The sequence below is a fragment of the Falco punctatus genome (assembly GCF_963210335.1).
Source record: "Falco punctatus genome assembly, chromosome: 12".
In the NCBI taxonomy this organism is placed as follows: domain Eukaryota; kingdom Metazoa; phylum Chordata; class Aves; order Falconiformes; family Falconidae; genus Falco; species Falco punctatus.
The window spans coordinates 29,180,365-29,193,605 of record NC_137592.1 but is presented as its reverse complement, the minus strand read 5'-3'; the positions used below and the strand labels follow the sequence as shown (position 1 = coordinate 29,193,605).

Below are 13,241 nucleotides of genomic sequence, written 5' to 3'. Positions count from 1 at the left end.
GTGTTTGTTCAGGTAGCGCTGTATATTTTCACATCATTCAATGATCAATTCCAATGTATTGGAACAGTGGTTATTAGCAACCTAGGACTGTGTGGGAAATGAGCTCTGACAGATCTGCTTGCATCTATCACATTTTTTTCCATATCTTAAGAGGAAGAACCAAGACAGATTATTTTATTTTATTTTAGTAAACAAGCTTACAGTTCCTCAGCAACTTTCTCTTTCTTCCAGGCTGCTAAGATGGAAACCTAATCAGTAAAACTCATATTATAAACCCCTTCAGAAGTCTTTCAACTCTGCAAGAACTGAAATAATCACAGATGTCTCACAGTTCTAGAATAGACCAGACTAATTAATATAAGACAATTTCAATCTGTTATTGCAAATACAGTTCTCAGTAACTACTCTGAATCCTCTGGTGATCTCCACAGAGCGCGGAAATTCTTGTAAATCCACCAGTGACTACAACTCACAAAACTCAGCAGCTCTCCTATGAAGAGTGGCAGTAAATATGAGATTAACACTCCACCAGTCTACACCGAGTGATAGTGTCATCCTGGAGTCACAGTATAGTCAGTTTTTCCCCTTGCCTGTCCAGCAGATTAGGACAAATTGCTGTTCAGGCATCCTGCAGACTAAGAGAGGAATCAGATCTGATGTCTTTGTACAGATCTTCTGGAGAGTTTTCTGCCAAATTTCTTCTCTAATAGCTTGGCCAAGTGACTCTGCAGAGCACAGCAGTTTGTTCCATTAATTATTTCTAATCAGAAGTGGACAGCAATTTTTTCATTATTGTAAAGAACAATTCCTCTATTGTTGGCAATGAGAAGAGTTTCACAAGAGGCCCCTTTTGTGCACAGAGAACTTGTTACTGGAGATATAACCAAAGGGTGTGTTTCATTTCCTGAATTCAAGTAATTAGTGGGCAGCCAGCAGATAATAACAGAGGAGCATCAATAGCATCCTCCCAATGAGGACATTCTGCAACTCTGCTTGTTAAACCAATTAGATTTTAAAGAGGAGAAAAAGCAGCCCCTTCTCTCACTGCACACTTCAGAGAAGACTTCCAATACTATGACTACAACAAAAGGCCAATATTTGCCTTCACTCCTCACAAGACACCTTAGTTTTCTTAGTACAGAGTTCTGTGGGAGGAAAGGTACTGTGTATTTTTCCTTACCAAGTGTAGGTAAAGTAACCATCACATCAGCTGTCCGTGTCTTCCCTATCTCTTGGTAAAACAACAGAGCATGTCCCCTCTAAACAGTGAATGTTTCTAAGTTTTTCTGTTAGTTATTCTCACAGGAAAACCAAGAAACCCTTGTTGCAATATTGGGGACCTAGGTTAGTCTCCCCTCTCGCCTTCTGGATAAGATGCAAACCCAGGTAGGAGCACATAAAGAAATCCACAGGATCAAAAAGATTCATAGGCAATAGTCACAACTGCAAAAACATTGTTTCCATGTCAATTTTTTCAGTCTACCCCTGTGGAATACAGAGATCAATAACAGATGAAGGTTGGAGGATACTAACTATAAGGATGAAGTAAGACTTTATGATCACTTTCTGCCTCTTCAGCAGGTCAAAAAATGCAATACTATGACCCTATGACGGGAATACTGAGCAAACAGTAGGTTAAGATTGGTTTTCAAAGATAAGTATTGTGTTGTCAGGCTTTTTCTATTTGAAAACCAGTAAACATCTATGCAATACAGAACACTATTATAACAAAAATCAAGTAACAGTGACAAATGTGATAGAGAAAGATGTATGCGAGGGAAAGGACATAAAAAATGATGGTTGCTAAGTAAGCAATATCATAAGTGGTGCATAACATTTGCGAACATTATCTGGAACACAAGGAATGTTTTTATAGTCCAGAAGAGAAAGAGGGTTGTTAAACAAAGGTTATGTCCTTCTAGGAATGCCTTGTTATATACAAATTTTCTTTTCTGGTATCTGTTTATATTTTACCTCTAATCCAGTGAGCTGTTTCCTTTTCTAAATACTATCTTTGCTCAGCTGCAATCCCCTTCTAAGTATAGACTCAAAAATCTTTATTCCCTGAATATCTTAAATATCTGACACACAAACTAGCAGGAAATAAAGTTGTTAGCTCCTCTCCCTTAACAGCCGCTCTGCGATAAAAACTACCTGGAGCTCAGTTCTCCTGCAGTAACACTGAATCATATAAACTACTAAACTTCTTTAGCATAGTTCTGTCTGTTTCACCGGTCTTACCCTTGGTGTGACAAGCCACATCAATGCAAAAGGCAACACCAGTTTCAAACAAACATAAACCAAAAAATTTGATCTAGCTGTGTGCTGACACAGCTCTGCTTCCAGTTGTGAGGAAATCACAGTTCCAGAAGACTTTGCCTGCCACGTGCCAGCACCTTCAGACATCCTCTGATGAGCTTTAGTCTCTCTGACTTGATTGTGAGCAAAGATCAGCCAAGAAACCATGAAGTAGCAAGTTCAAAAGTTGTTTTAGTTTTTCAGATCAATGAGCTGCATATAACCTAGGGGTGAAGCCATTGCCCTGCTGCAAGACATTTGTTTTGTGGAATTGCCGTGACTGTCATATGGGTGGAGGAATATGGTGATTTCCATTGACTACCTCAAGCATGTTTCTGATTTTGGCAAAAGGCAATGCTTCCTGCAATTATCACAAGATCAAAGAAGAATCATTCAGAAATGGATGGGAAAACAACATAAACAAAATAGCTGTGTTTTCTTTATAGTTAGATAGAAAAACTAGAGGATAGACAAAGGATTTATTGGTTCTACCTCATAAAATGATGACATTTCAAGTAAATCAGTGTTTTCCATTTATAAAGAAAATGTGTCACTACACTGTGAATCCTTGCATCTTCTAGCTCTAAGCCCTAAAAAAGGTAAATACCTTCACAGCCATAAAACTACAGCCTGATGTTCTCAGCCCTAAAGGGAAAAAAGAGGTTTCTCTCTTTGACACTCTGAATTAGTTATGGTTAGTGCTGCTACAGAAGAGGTGTTCATCGCTCTGTTTGAAGGAAGTTTTGCAGGCCCATTTGAAGTTGCAACTTCACATTGCCAAAATAATAATCAGTCCTTATTGCTAATCATTGCCCCAATAATCAGTCCTTGTGGTTTCAGTCTTGCAAGGCAAGGATGCACATACTGAACTTCCCTCTTATCCACACACACCTTTCCCCACTTTTCCCCATTTCAGTTCACAGAATTTAAGCAAGAACTCCAGGAACTGCTAGCACCTTTACTGTACTATTTTGCCAACAAAACTGAGACCTCTGGGAACATCACCTTTCATCATAACTGAATCCATTCAAAAAGCTTCAGACAAAGTGAAATTTATATTCTTTGCACTTGGGCTTAATGTATTTTACCATGAAGCCCAGTTCTCCTTGCTTGCCAAAACCAGCATGTTGCTAGATTTTTATGAAATAATTTAGCTGCTTCCTGCTCCACTTGGAACTACACTGCGTTTGGAGGTCAGTCTCCATGGAAAAAGGTGCCTAATGCTAAAAATTACACTCAGATAACAGTGATTTAGCTCCATGGACATTGAAGTCTTTTCCTACAAGCTTACCTTCTTGCTGTAGGGTATTTCAACAGAGAGAAGTATTTCTTCAGGCTTAACTATTGTCTTTCTATATCCGGTGAAAAACTTCTCATCCATTGTGATAGTCCTTTTGCCCTCTGTACAGCAAGGAGAGATCAATGGCAGATGAATGAACAACTTAGCTGAAGAATGGAAACTGTCTGCGTGAAAGAGCTTTCAACCTACACAAATTACTCATGATATGATAGCAGTTTTCATTTTTCCACCCTCTTTCACCAAATCAGGAAGGCTTTTCTCAGATTTACTTTGGTCCTTATGGAATCTATGACATCTTCTGCCTACACACGATTTGTTTGCACAGGAACTGATCAAAGAGACCTCCCTCCTTTATCTAATTAAAGCTGAGCCTCCAGGTGAACCAGTTTCCAACACCCCAACATAATTCCCTCTTTCCCCTTTCCCTAAGCTGCACACAAACCAGTACAAGAGAAAGTCACTGATCAGACAGTCCACTTCAAGAAATCTATTAAAAAAAAAATCTTCCTAAGAGCAAATACCAAGGCATTTGGCCTTCTTCACAGAAAAGACAAATCTTTATCTGAAAAATCCACAATGATCAAGGTATGATAGTGACAGAAACAATGTCATGTCTATTTTTTTACATCGATAGACATCTACAACCAGCTCTTCACAAGGACATGTCTGTAACATACATATACATACACAGCACCAGCAATTCATTATGGCATAGAAGTTCAAAATGCTTTAGGAAGCCAAACCTAGGCCTAGCTTTAGGAATTCAGCCTTAAAAAGGGCAAAACCCCTGAAGACTCAGACTAAGCCTATTTTACTTAATGTTAACTTCCACTTTCAAGTTCTGACCTGACCTAACAATCCATGGCAAAGGTCTGTTAACTATCCGACTCCCCACAGTGCCACGAGGAAATTAAGGAACTCACCATTTGATACCAGAGTCAGTTTGCTTCCACTTGCCATTAACACAGGATTTAGGTCAGAGATGGGGCTTGCTGTCATTATGTTCCCACCAAGAGCCTAGAGTGATAATATATGCATCAGATAAATATTTAAAAAACTGAAGATACAGTCATAGTATCTTGTAATCCTGCACTGCTACATACACAGTGCACTAGAGGTTAGCTCTGATAAATGCTTTTTGTTCACTCAGCAATTTTAGGCCCCTAATGAAGTGGGAAATGTAAACCCCATGAAATCAATTGCTGTCCCAGTCAATACTAACACTCGCCCATAACAGTTTTAGGAACAGTCTTTGGGTAATGCATCAAAACCACCTCATGCTCAAACCACATACACCCAACAATGCCAAAATTCAATCACCGTAGCTGCAATTAAAGGAAGAGTCATGAAAGTATAGAGTATCTTTTCAGTAGCATTCAGGAACCTAAGTTTTTTGGCTATAATAAGTGTATGGCACAGTATCTTGTGGAACAAAATTTTGTGTTTGGTAGGTTGGTTCATCTGCTTGCTTGATATTTTTTTTCTTTTAGTATAACGAGTTTGAACACACCAAACCCACTTCCTCTTTTCCCTTTAAAACTAGAGGAAAATTTGGCCACTCTGATACATTAGCACTACAACTACCATAGTTGAGCTGGCAAAAATCTACACTCCTGCTTCTTTGAAGTTTTTCCAGCACTCTAAATACATTTTTGTTAAACTAGTCAAATCTCACTACTGTTTCCCCTACTTATCCTGATAACAGAAATGGAATAGCTGGACAACTGCCAGGTTTCCCTTGCTTGCTAAGTCTGCGATACCAGTATAGCACAGACACCAGCTAAGACCTATGTTGCTATCATTTCCTGGGGTTGGTTTATGTGCACTAGCTGCTTTGCCTAGGTTTGCAAATGCTCTTGTGCGAGAAGCACAAGGCACACCGACACTGGATGAGGCAGGCCAGCTGCTCAGACTCTTTCAATTCCAGTCCCTAATGCTCCTGAGTCACTTACGGCAACATTCCTGATCTGTGGCCCTGCAAACCAGCGCAGCTGTTCAAGGACAGCATGGAAGATCTCTGTTTTGTAAGGAGGAAGCTCTGCCACTGCTTTTCTCAGCACCTCCTCTACTGAGCTCAGGGTACAGGCAGCACCAAAGATTACCCCTGTAAACAAACAAAAAGAATTGTTGCTCTCCCAAACATTAAGCTACAGGAAGACAGTTATAACTGTCTATAAAACTTAGATGCCACTGAGTCTAATCAAAGAGCAGGGTTTAGAGAAGACATTCAGTCACACTAGACTATTTTGTATACACTGCATGTCAACATCACATTCTCAGTAAAAAATTCACATTTAAATCACAGCTTATAGTGGTACTGCCCCTCACATGAAAGTAACCCACCGCCCTTTTGCCTCAGTGTATTATATTATGAACGATATTACCCTCCTATAGGTATTAGTTTGGCCTTTGAGAAGTGAACTCCAACTCCTCTCCAGTTTCTACACCTTAAACATGCTACCAGACATTGGGCCACATGCACTACATTGTCCTAATTACTTTATTTGTAAAGTTGACCTATTTCCACCACAAATATAAATGCAATACTTAGTCACTTAGACTTGTCAAATCCAGCATCTTTCCCCCAGTTACTAATTTTAAAATCTTTCTAAATAAAAAGATTGTCCGCTGAAACCCATTATTAACCCAGTCATTATACATAACACACCAAACATAAAATGTCTGATATACTAGTGAAAGCCCTCTGATTCTCAAATTATTTTATATATATCACTCACTCGATTCCCTGCATAGGAGAGGCATCAATGCATACAGAAAGCAGTTTTTAGTCTGGGGATTTTCCTTCATATCCTCTTTGTCATTCTGTGGAGTCCCCACTCACTTCACAGGTATTCTGCCTCTTTTTTACTCACCTGTTTCAGTGTGCTGAACAGCATTCATTTCAGAGATCCATGCTGGTGCTATGATCACTGGATACAGCATGTTCTTTAATCTCATCTCAATACCTTAAGGAAAAAGAAGAGTCCTTCAGTTACGTGCAGGTGACAAAGCTTAAGTTAACTGTTTCCCAAAGAAATGGCAACAAGACTATTAAAGAGCCAGTTCATTGACCATCTGTTACAGAGACTATGTAAGGTCACAGATATACCAGACTAAAAGCTGTTTTCTCACTAATACCAGAATTCCATCAGAGAAGTTTTAGAGACTCTTTTCTAGGATTACAATAATCATAAATACACTGTTTAGTGCTTGTGCAACCTGGCTATTGTTGTACATGATCCTTCAGGAAAGAACAATAAATACAATCAGCCATGCAAAGTTTGAGGATTATTTCCTGAACCAATTGCTCAGGATAACAGAATTACTAATACATCTGAACTCTCCTCCTCAGCATGTACGTATGCAGGAGTATATATTTTCAGGGGAAAAACAGTAAGATTTCAAGTTTTGAGTTTATTCACTGAAAAATGTTCCAAAACACAGGTTTCACATCTGAATTCATGCGATTACAAGGACACTAATGCTGTGTCACTCCCCTCTTCTCAAAATTCCACAAAACTAGCACAAAAGCTCAGGTCTAGATAACCACATTATTTTTTTTTTTTTGCTCAACACAGCAAACACCAGGGAAAAACATCACTGTGAGATTAATCTACCCGAGAAGAAAATTTGTTCCTACATACATCCTAAAGATTATTAACAGCAATGGCATGAAGGAGGTTTACATTTGCACTGTTCTCACAAAATACTCCATGTAAAGTGTTCCAACTGCTCTTACCCACTTCTGTGTTCCCCACAACAAGCTTGGCACTGGGGTACTGCGATTTGAGAGCCACCAGTTCCTTGAGAGTTGTAGGCTGGATCCACATTACACGCTCGCCTTTGAAACACATCTGTTTCTGCTGCTTGTTACTCTGAGTCTGCAAAGTGAGTTCAGATAGAGCTCAGACCCTACATCGAGCCAAGAATCCCTGCTCACATGCTGCCCACGCCTATGCCAGGCTCAGCTCCATTTCGGTCGAGTTACTGATAGGTGGCTCCGATATCCACACTGCTGTTGGCAGTTAGCCATTCCCCATCCTTCCGCTAGCAGTGACAAGGGTCTTTTTCATGCTGACAAAAGTTTTCCCTTCCTAATACTGCCAGGTGCATCCTGCTGCCACATCTCCCCAGCAAGACTCTCCAGCAAGCTCCATCTGACCAAAGTTCTGGTAGATGCCCATGGCTTCAGCATTCTTAGAAGCAATGGGTTTTCTATTCTTATCTCACTGCAAAAATGTCAGTCTTTAGCACCACTGAATTTTAGTTACTAGCTGCAAGCCCACATTCTGGTTCCCTTTTTAATTCCTTCATCCAGTGACTGAAGAAACCAGCCTAACATGGCTGCCTCCCAGCAACATTAGATCAACCTTCGGTAGGAAAACGTCTAAGAGAGGAAACAGAGGGGACTTACCTCAAGCTAAATATATATTATGCTATGGTCTATGGGAACCTACTCATGCTGCAGTTCCTGACATGTTTAGGCTGGGTGCAGCAGCAGAACTAAGGACTGGATTTCAGTTGTTTGTTAAATGTGAAGAAAGCTGTAAGCATGCCATGTGCTGGACTAGATTCCTGTCTGGGACACGTTTACTTAGGAGAAAACTACCCCCAAAAAAAGACAGGAATGAAACCTGGAGAGAAACTAATCCCATTTAACTTTTTATGTCAGTGTGAGCCAGCCAACTTCTACTCCTGCTACACTGAGTGGAGAGAAGTTGGTGCTTTTGGGAGGTCATCTAGTTGAAACGTATTCAGCTGCATCCCATAGCTCATGCTTCTCTTCCTACACTATAAAGGGAGCACAGGGCGATTAGTTCAGATATGGCTGTCTAATGTAGAAGTTCACATCTGACCTATTAAACTGAAATCTAGATGTCAGCCACTGTTTCACCCCTGGGGAGGCAGTGACCGGAAAGGAGGGCAACCCAAGAGCAAGCACGTATGGTAAGAAAGAGAGGAAAGCCAGCCAGCTGGGGCAGCCACTTGGCCTGCGTATCTTTCAAGCCACCCTGGCTTAAAAGCCTTCCCTTTTATAAAACAGAAGCGTCCATGCCCACGCATCTTCTTTCGCCAGCAGCCATCTTGTGTACTGCCTTTTCCTCAAGGCAGAGACACTGCAGGCACTCAAACCCTGGGCAGAGCAACAAAACCAAGGAACCACATACTATTTCTGTTTGAATGTACTTACCATTAGCTCTGGTGGGAAGATTGGCTCCTGTGTAGGGTCCAATGGCTGGAACTCAGAAGTATTGAAGAGGCTGGAGGAGATCATTGCCTATGAGGGAGAAAAAGCAAATGGCTGGGCAGCAGAGAAAGCTATCCACATACAGCCCTAACTCATTCCTCTTTCCAGTCAAATCCCTATTACTATTTCATGGAGCAAAGAATGCCAAGCGCAGTGTAAAGATACCACCTGAGCCAGCATTTCAGGTTCTTCAGTCATCTTTTTCTGATAACAGCACATGTCTGGTCAGAAACCTGAACCCTGAACATGCTAACAGGTTTTTGCTAATCAAAAGTGATATCACTTCCACATTGGCATGTTAAATTACATCTTAGGTACCTCTTTTGAGGCAAGACCACCGTAAAATATAAACAAAAAACTGCTTTACATAAATACAGATAAATTAGAAGTATTGAGCTTTGGCACAGAACAAGACAGAGCTAAGACTTCAAAACATCAGAAATAGAGAAAAAAGTAATATTTGAGAGGCACCTTACCATATTGTCTTCTTTTCCATTCATGCAGCAGCCTGGACCATTGGCTTTTCCTCCACAGCAGCCCCCATTCTGAAGAAACAAGCATGCTTCAGCTATTCTACACAGTCACAACATTCCAATGTTTACAGGATATATTCCTCCCCTTTTATCAATCACAAAAATTTGCAGTAATAGTTTTCATTAATAAACTACTTTGACTAAAGAACTCTAAGCAGCCTTAATTGCTGGAGTAATCCATGCAATGCTGGATGCTTCCTAAAAAAGAATCCACAGGAATTCACTGCAATTTCCTGGAAAATAATTTAATTATATTCTCTCTTTCCTAAACTCATTTTATACTCATACTACCTTATGTCCCAGTTCCTTGGTTTCAGCCCTCCATTGTTTGTGCCTCAACTAGTACATAAAATATGATTAACTTTTTTCCTTCAGATACACCAAAATGCTCCAATTGTGCAATTTATTGGAATGGTGATTAAATGGTTTCATTCATCATTGGACTACAAAGTTTGAGAAAGATTACACTGCAGAATTAAGTGGGTTTTAGATCTGTTTTCAATAGAAAGATGGATCACTTCAATAACCAGAAGCTAGTGACATTGCTTGTAGTTGTCACCATTTTATTTCACAAAAGCGTTGCACTGCACAGATTCAGAAGGAACATATGTAGCACACTAAAGTAAAACCTGTGTCATGATGGCTAGCCACGCTAACCAGGACATATGCAGTCACAGTGTTTTCTAAGAAGCAGACATTCAGACCAGCTCAGACAGCTGTGAATATGTGCCAGTATACCACAGTAGGGCCAGAGAGGTGACTAATGCATCAAAACTCTAGTACTGTATTGCAAATTGAGGTTATGACTTTTAAAATTCAGCTTACCATGCTATTTTCCCTCTCACTACGACAGCATCCGGTGCCATTGGCTACTCTGCCACAGCAATTCAAGTCCTGTGGGGACAAAAACTCTGAGAAAAAACGTGCAGATTCCAAAGAAATGAAGTAGACTTGATTCGCTTTAGAGAGAAATTGATCCCACTTTTATTATACCCAAAGCAGGAATGGGAGATGGAAGGTGCCAAGCAAGTAGGTGTCTCCCTTGCCAGTGGAAGGCAGTGTCCTGCAGCGTGATGTCTAGGTCATATCCAGTCTACTGGTAGACCTCTTGGTCTGGTTTAGAACTACTCTGACCGTTCAGCCAGTATCTCTGGTCCAGCTGGAGCTGAAAGAATATACCCAGAGAAAAGGGACCAGCACATACAATACAACCCCTAGTACCCCACCTGCATCTAATTGCATTCAGCTCAGGGGACTACCTGAGCCCAGTATGGTTTCTGTCTCTTTAGTAGCTCTGTCCAAGTACCTATTAAGAGCCCCCTGGAGCCTCTGTAAGTTTTTGGTACCCACAACACCCTTTGGTGAGTTCTGCAGGTCAGCTACCTGGTGGTAGACCATCTGCCTTTGTTTTCAACCTTACTCCTAGTAGTTTCATTTCTTGACACTGCTTCTATATTGGAAGAGCCAGCAAACAGCAGATGCCTGTCCACATTCCACCTGACAGTCACAATTTTGTAGCTCTCTGTCAGAGGTCAACACAAACTGCTGTAAGGGTTATGTAGAGCCCCTTCCCCTCCCTGGCATCTTTTTTCCAGGCTGAAGCATCCCAGACTACTTGTATGGAAGCCAGATTACCACAGATATGTTCCTTATTCCACTTCTCTGAATCTTTTCCTATTCTGCTATACTCTATTAGAGATGAGAGGACCAGAACCACACAAAGCGCTCAAGTGCAGGAAGAATCATGATGCAGACAGTGGCATGACAGTGTTTTCTGGTTTGCTCTCTAGCCTTTGACTTGTTTTGTCTGCCAGTGAGCACTGAATTCATGCTTCCGTGGAACTGTCTACCATACCTCCAAGATCATCTTCCTGCATGGTAACAGGAAGATGATCTTGTGTCTGCTCACAGCCTGTCATTTTACATGTGAAATGAGGACTGCCTTTCATTCTGTAACTTGCTTCACATTTATTTGCCTTGAGCTTTGTACCCCATTCCGTTCTTCAGTCGCTCAGGTTCATAAAGTCCTTCTGAAGTTCCTCAAAATCTGTTACTGTTTTCACTACCCAGACTAACTTGACATCAGTTAACTCACTCTCTCACATCACTACTCACTCTATTTTCCACTGCATTTAGGGATGTCTTGAAAAACCGTGCTCCCACCACAGCTCCCAGCAGAAATCCACCAGTGACCTCCCTTAATTGTAAAACTACACCATTTTCTCCTGCCTGTCATTTCCCACCTTTTAACCAATGCTTCATCCATACAGAGATCTTCCCTCTTACCCCATGGCTGCTTATTGTCTTTAAAAGCCTTTGGTGAGACACTGTACAAAGCCTGTTGGAAACCCAACTATATCAACTGGGTTTACCAGCCATTTTAATAGATTTCACTACTGCTTGTATTCTCTTTTGGTGATCATCATTCCAGACAATGAAATGGAATTAGTGGGCAGCATTCTAAATTCTTTACTTCTGACATTTAATACTGGTGTTGCCTCACAAGTGGCTAGTAATCACTGAAGTACCTAATGATCTACTTTTCTTCACAGCCTCCAGCAGTCTTTCAGGAACAAAAGGACTAGTGAAAACTTATGGCAAAGCTTCGTACCTCACCCAAACCAACAGATTAATTCCGGTCAGGAGCTATACAGAAGTGACTCCACTTTCTTTCCAGAGCTATTCTGCTCTGCAGCTGATCTTCCAAGAAAGCAACTTTCTCATCAGATTCCCCCCCACAGTATGTGCATTTTCATGCACCATACCTTTGCACTTTTTCCACGTCAAGGATCATCTATCTGCAAGCTGTATTATGCAGAGATAGTGAGTTTTTCAGAGACATATAAAAAAGGGACAATTGGGCAGATCTTATTAAAGTGCTGCAATTCCAACAACTGGAATGAGTAAAAGAGTTGGTCTTCCTGCATTATTAATGCATGAAGTACACACAAAGGGGTCAAGAGTTGGAGCAGTGTTGTTGTAGCTGGGTGGCTGTAGCATGTATGTTTCCTTCTTCCCCATTTCAGCTCATGGTGTATTTTTTTAAACATTATCTGAAGCCACTTACTTTAGCAAATGTCCTGTATCCTTCCAGAATTGGTCTGTACCCTGTGCACCGACACAAGTTCCCTGCATTGCCAAAACAAAAGGATAAAGATTTAATGTCATTTGGCTGAGAACTTCTCTTCTTTTAGAACGTTTTCTTGTTTCTCACAAAAGCTGGTCTAGATAAAGCTAATGAAAATAAACGGGAGAAGGAAAATTTCATTAGTAATCTTGCAACAATCCCACCATCCCTTTTTGTTGAAATTTTAAATTGAAATTAATTTTAAAAAAATTATCAGTCTGCCCTATTCAGTATTCATTTACCTCAATTGTGTGAGCCTAATCAGTATACCAGCTGTCCAGCCTCCTGAATTACAAAGAGGTTGCTTTCTCCTGCATCTCATTTCCCCTCAGGTCACTGCTGGAAGCATGGTAACAGTTCTAGCTCAGCGATAACAGCAGCCTCTCGGGTGATTTACACAGCTGGATTCTGCCCCATTCCATCACCTATATTGCTGTCTTGGTCCTTTACTTGAGGTTGGCTGGCCCAAATGCTCTCTGTCACCTCTGCAGGCTCTTGTGACAGCAATGAATAAACAAGAAGGTGTGGAGGCTCTTACAAGCCCCCCCATGAACTGGCCACATTTTGGTCTCTGTTTAGTGAGGTCCTAATCCAAGACTGAGGCCACTTGCGCCTGCTTCAGAGCAAACAATGAGCTTCTGTGAGATCTTCTACAGGCCATTTTTGTTCACTTCATAGCACCTGGCCAATCTCCTAGCGGAAAAGCTAGTTCTTAATCTCATAATAATCAGTTGT

General features: G+C 40.9%; 1 protein-coding gene across 4 annotated transcripts in view; it reads right to left on the bottom strand.

The window, feature by feature from the left end:
- Positions 1-13,241, bottom strand: part of XDH (xanthine dehydrogenase) — a 61,648-nt gene that overhangs the window by 28,809 nt on the left and 19,598 nt on the right. For all 4 annotated transcript variants that reach the window (XM_080408793.1, XM_080408792.1, XM_080408791.1 and 1 more), the window contains 9 exons: positions 12,447-12,508; positions 10,205-10,273; positions 9,323-9,391; positions 8,790-8,876; positions 7,338-7,479; positions 6,472-6,564; positions 5,551-5,702; positions 4,522-4,615; positions 3,590-3,699 (listed from right to left, as the gene is read on the bottom strand). In XM_080408793.1, the coding sequence (XP_080264919.1) occupies positions 3,590-3,699; positions 4,522-4,615; positions 5,551-5,702; positions 6,472-6,564; positions 7,338-7,479; positions 8,790-8,876; positions 9,323-9,391; positions 10,205-10,273; positions 12,447-12,508 (878 nt within the window). The remainder of the gene's footprint in view (positions 1-3,589; positions 3,700-4,521; positions 4,616-5,550; positions 5,703-6,471; positions 6,565-7,337; positions 7,480-8,789; positions 8,877-9,322; positions 9,392-10,204; positions 10,274-12,446; positions 12,509-13,241) is intronic.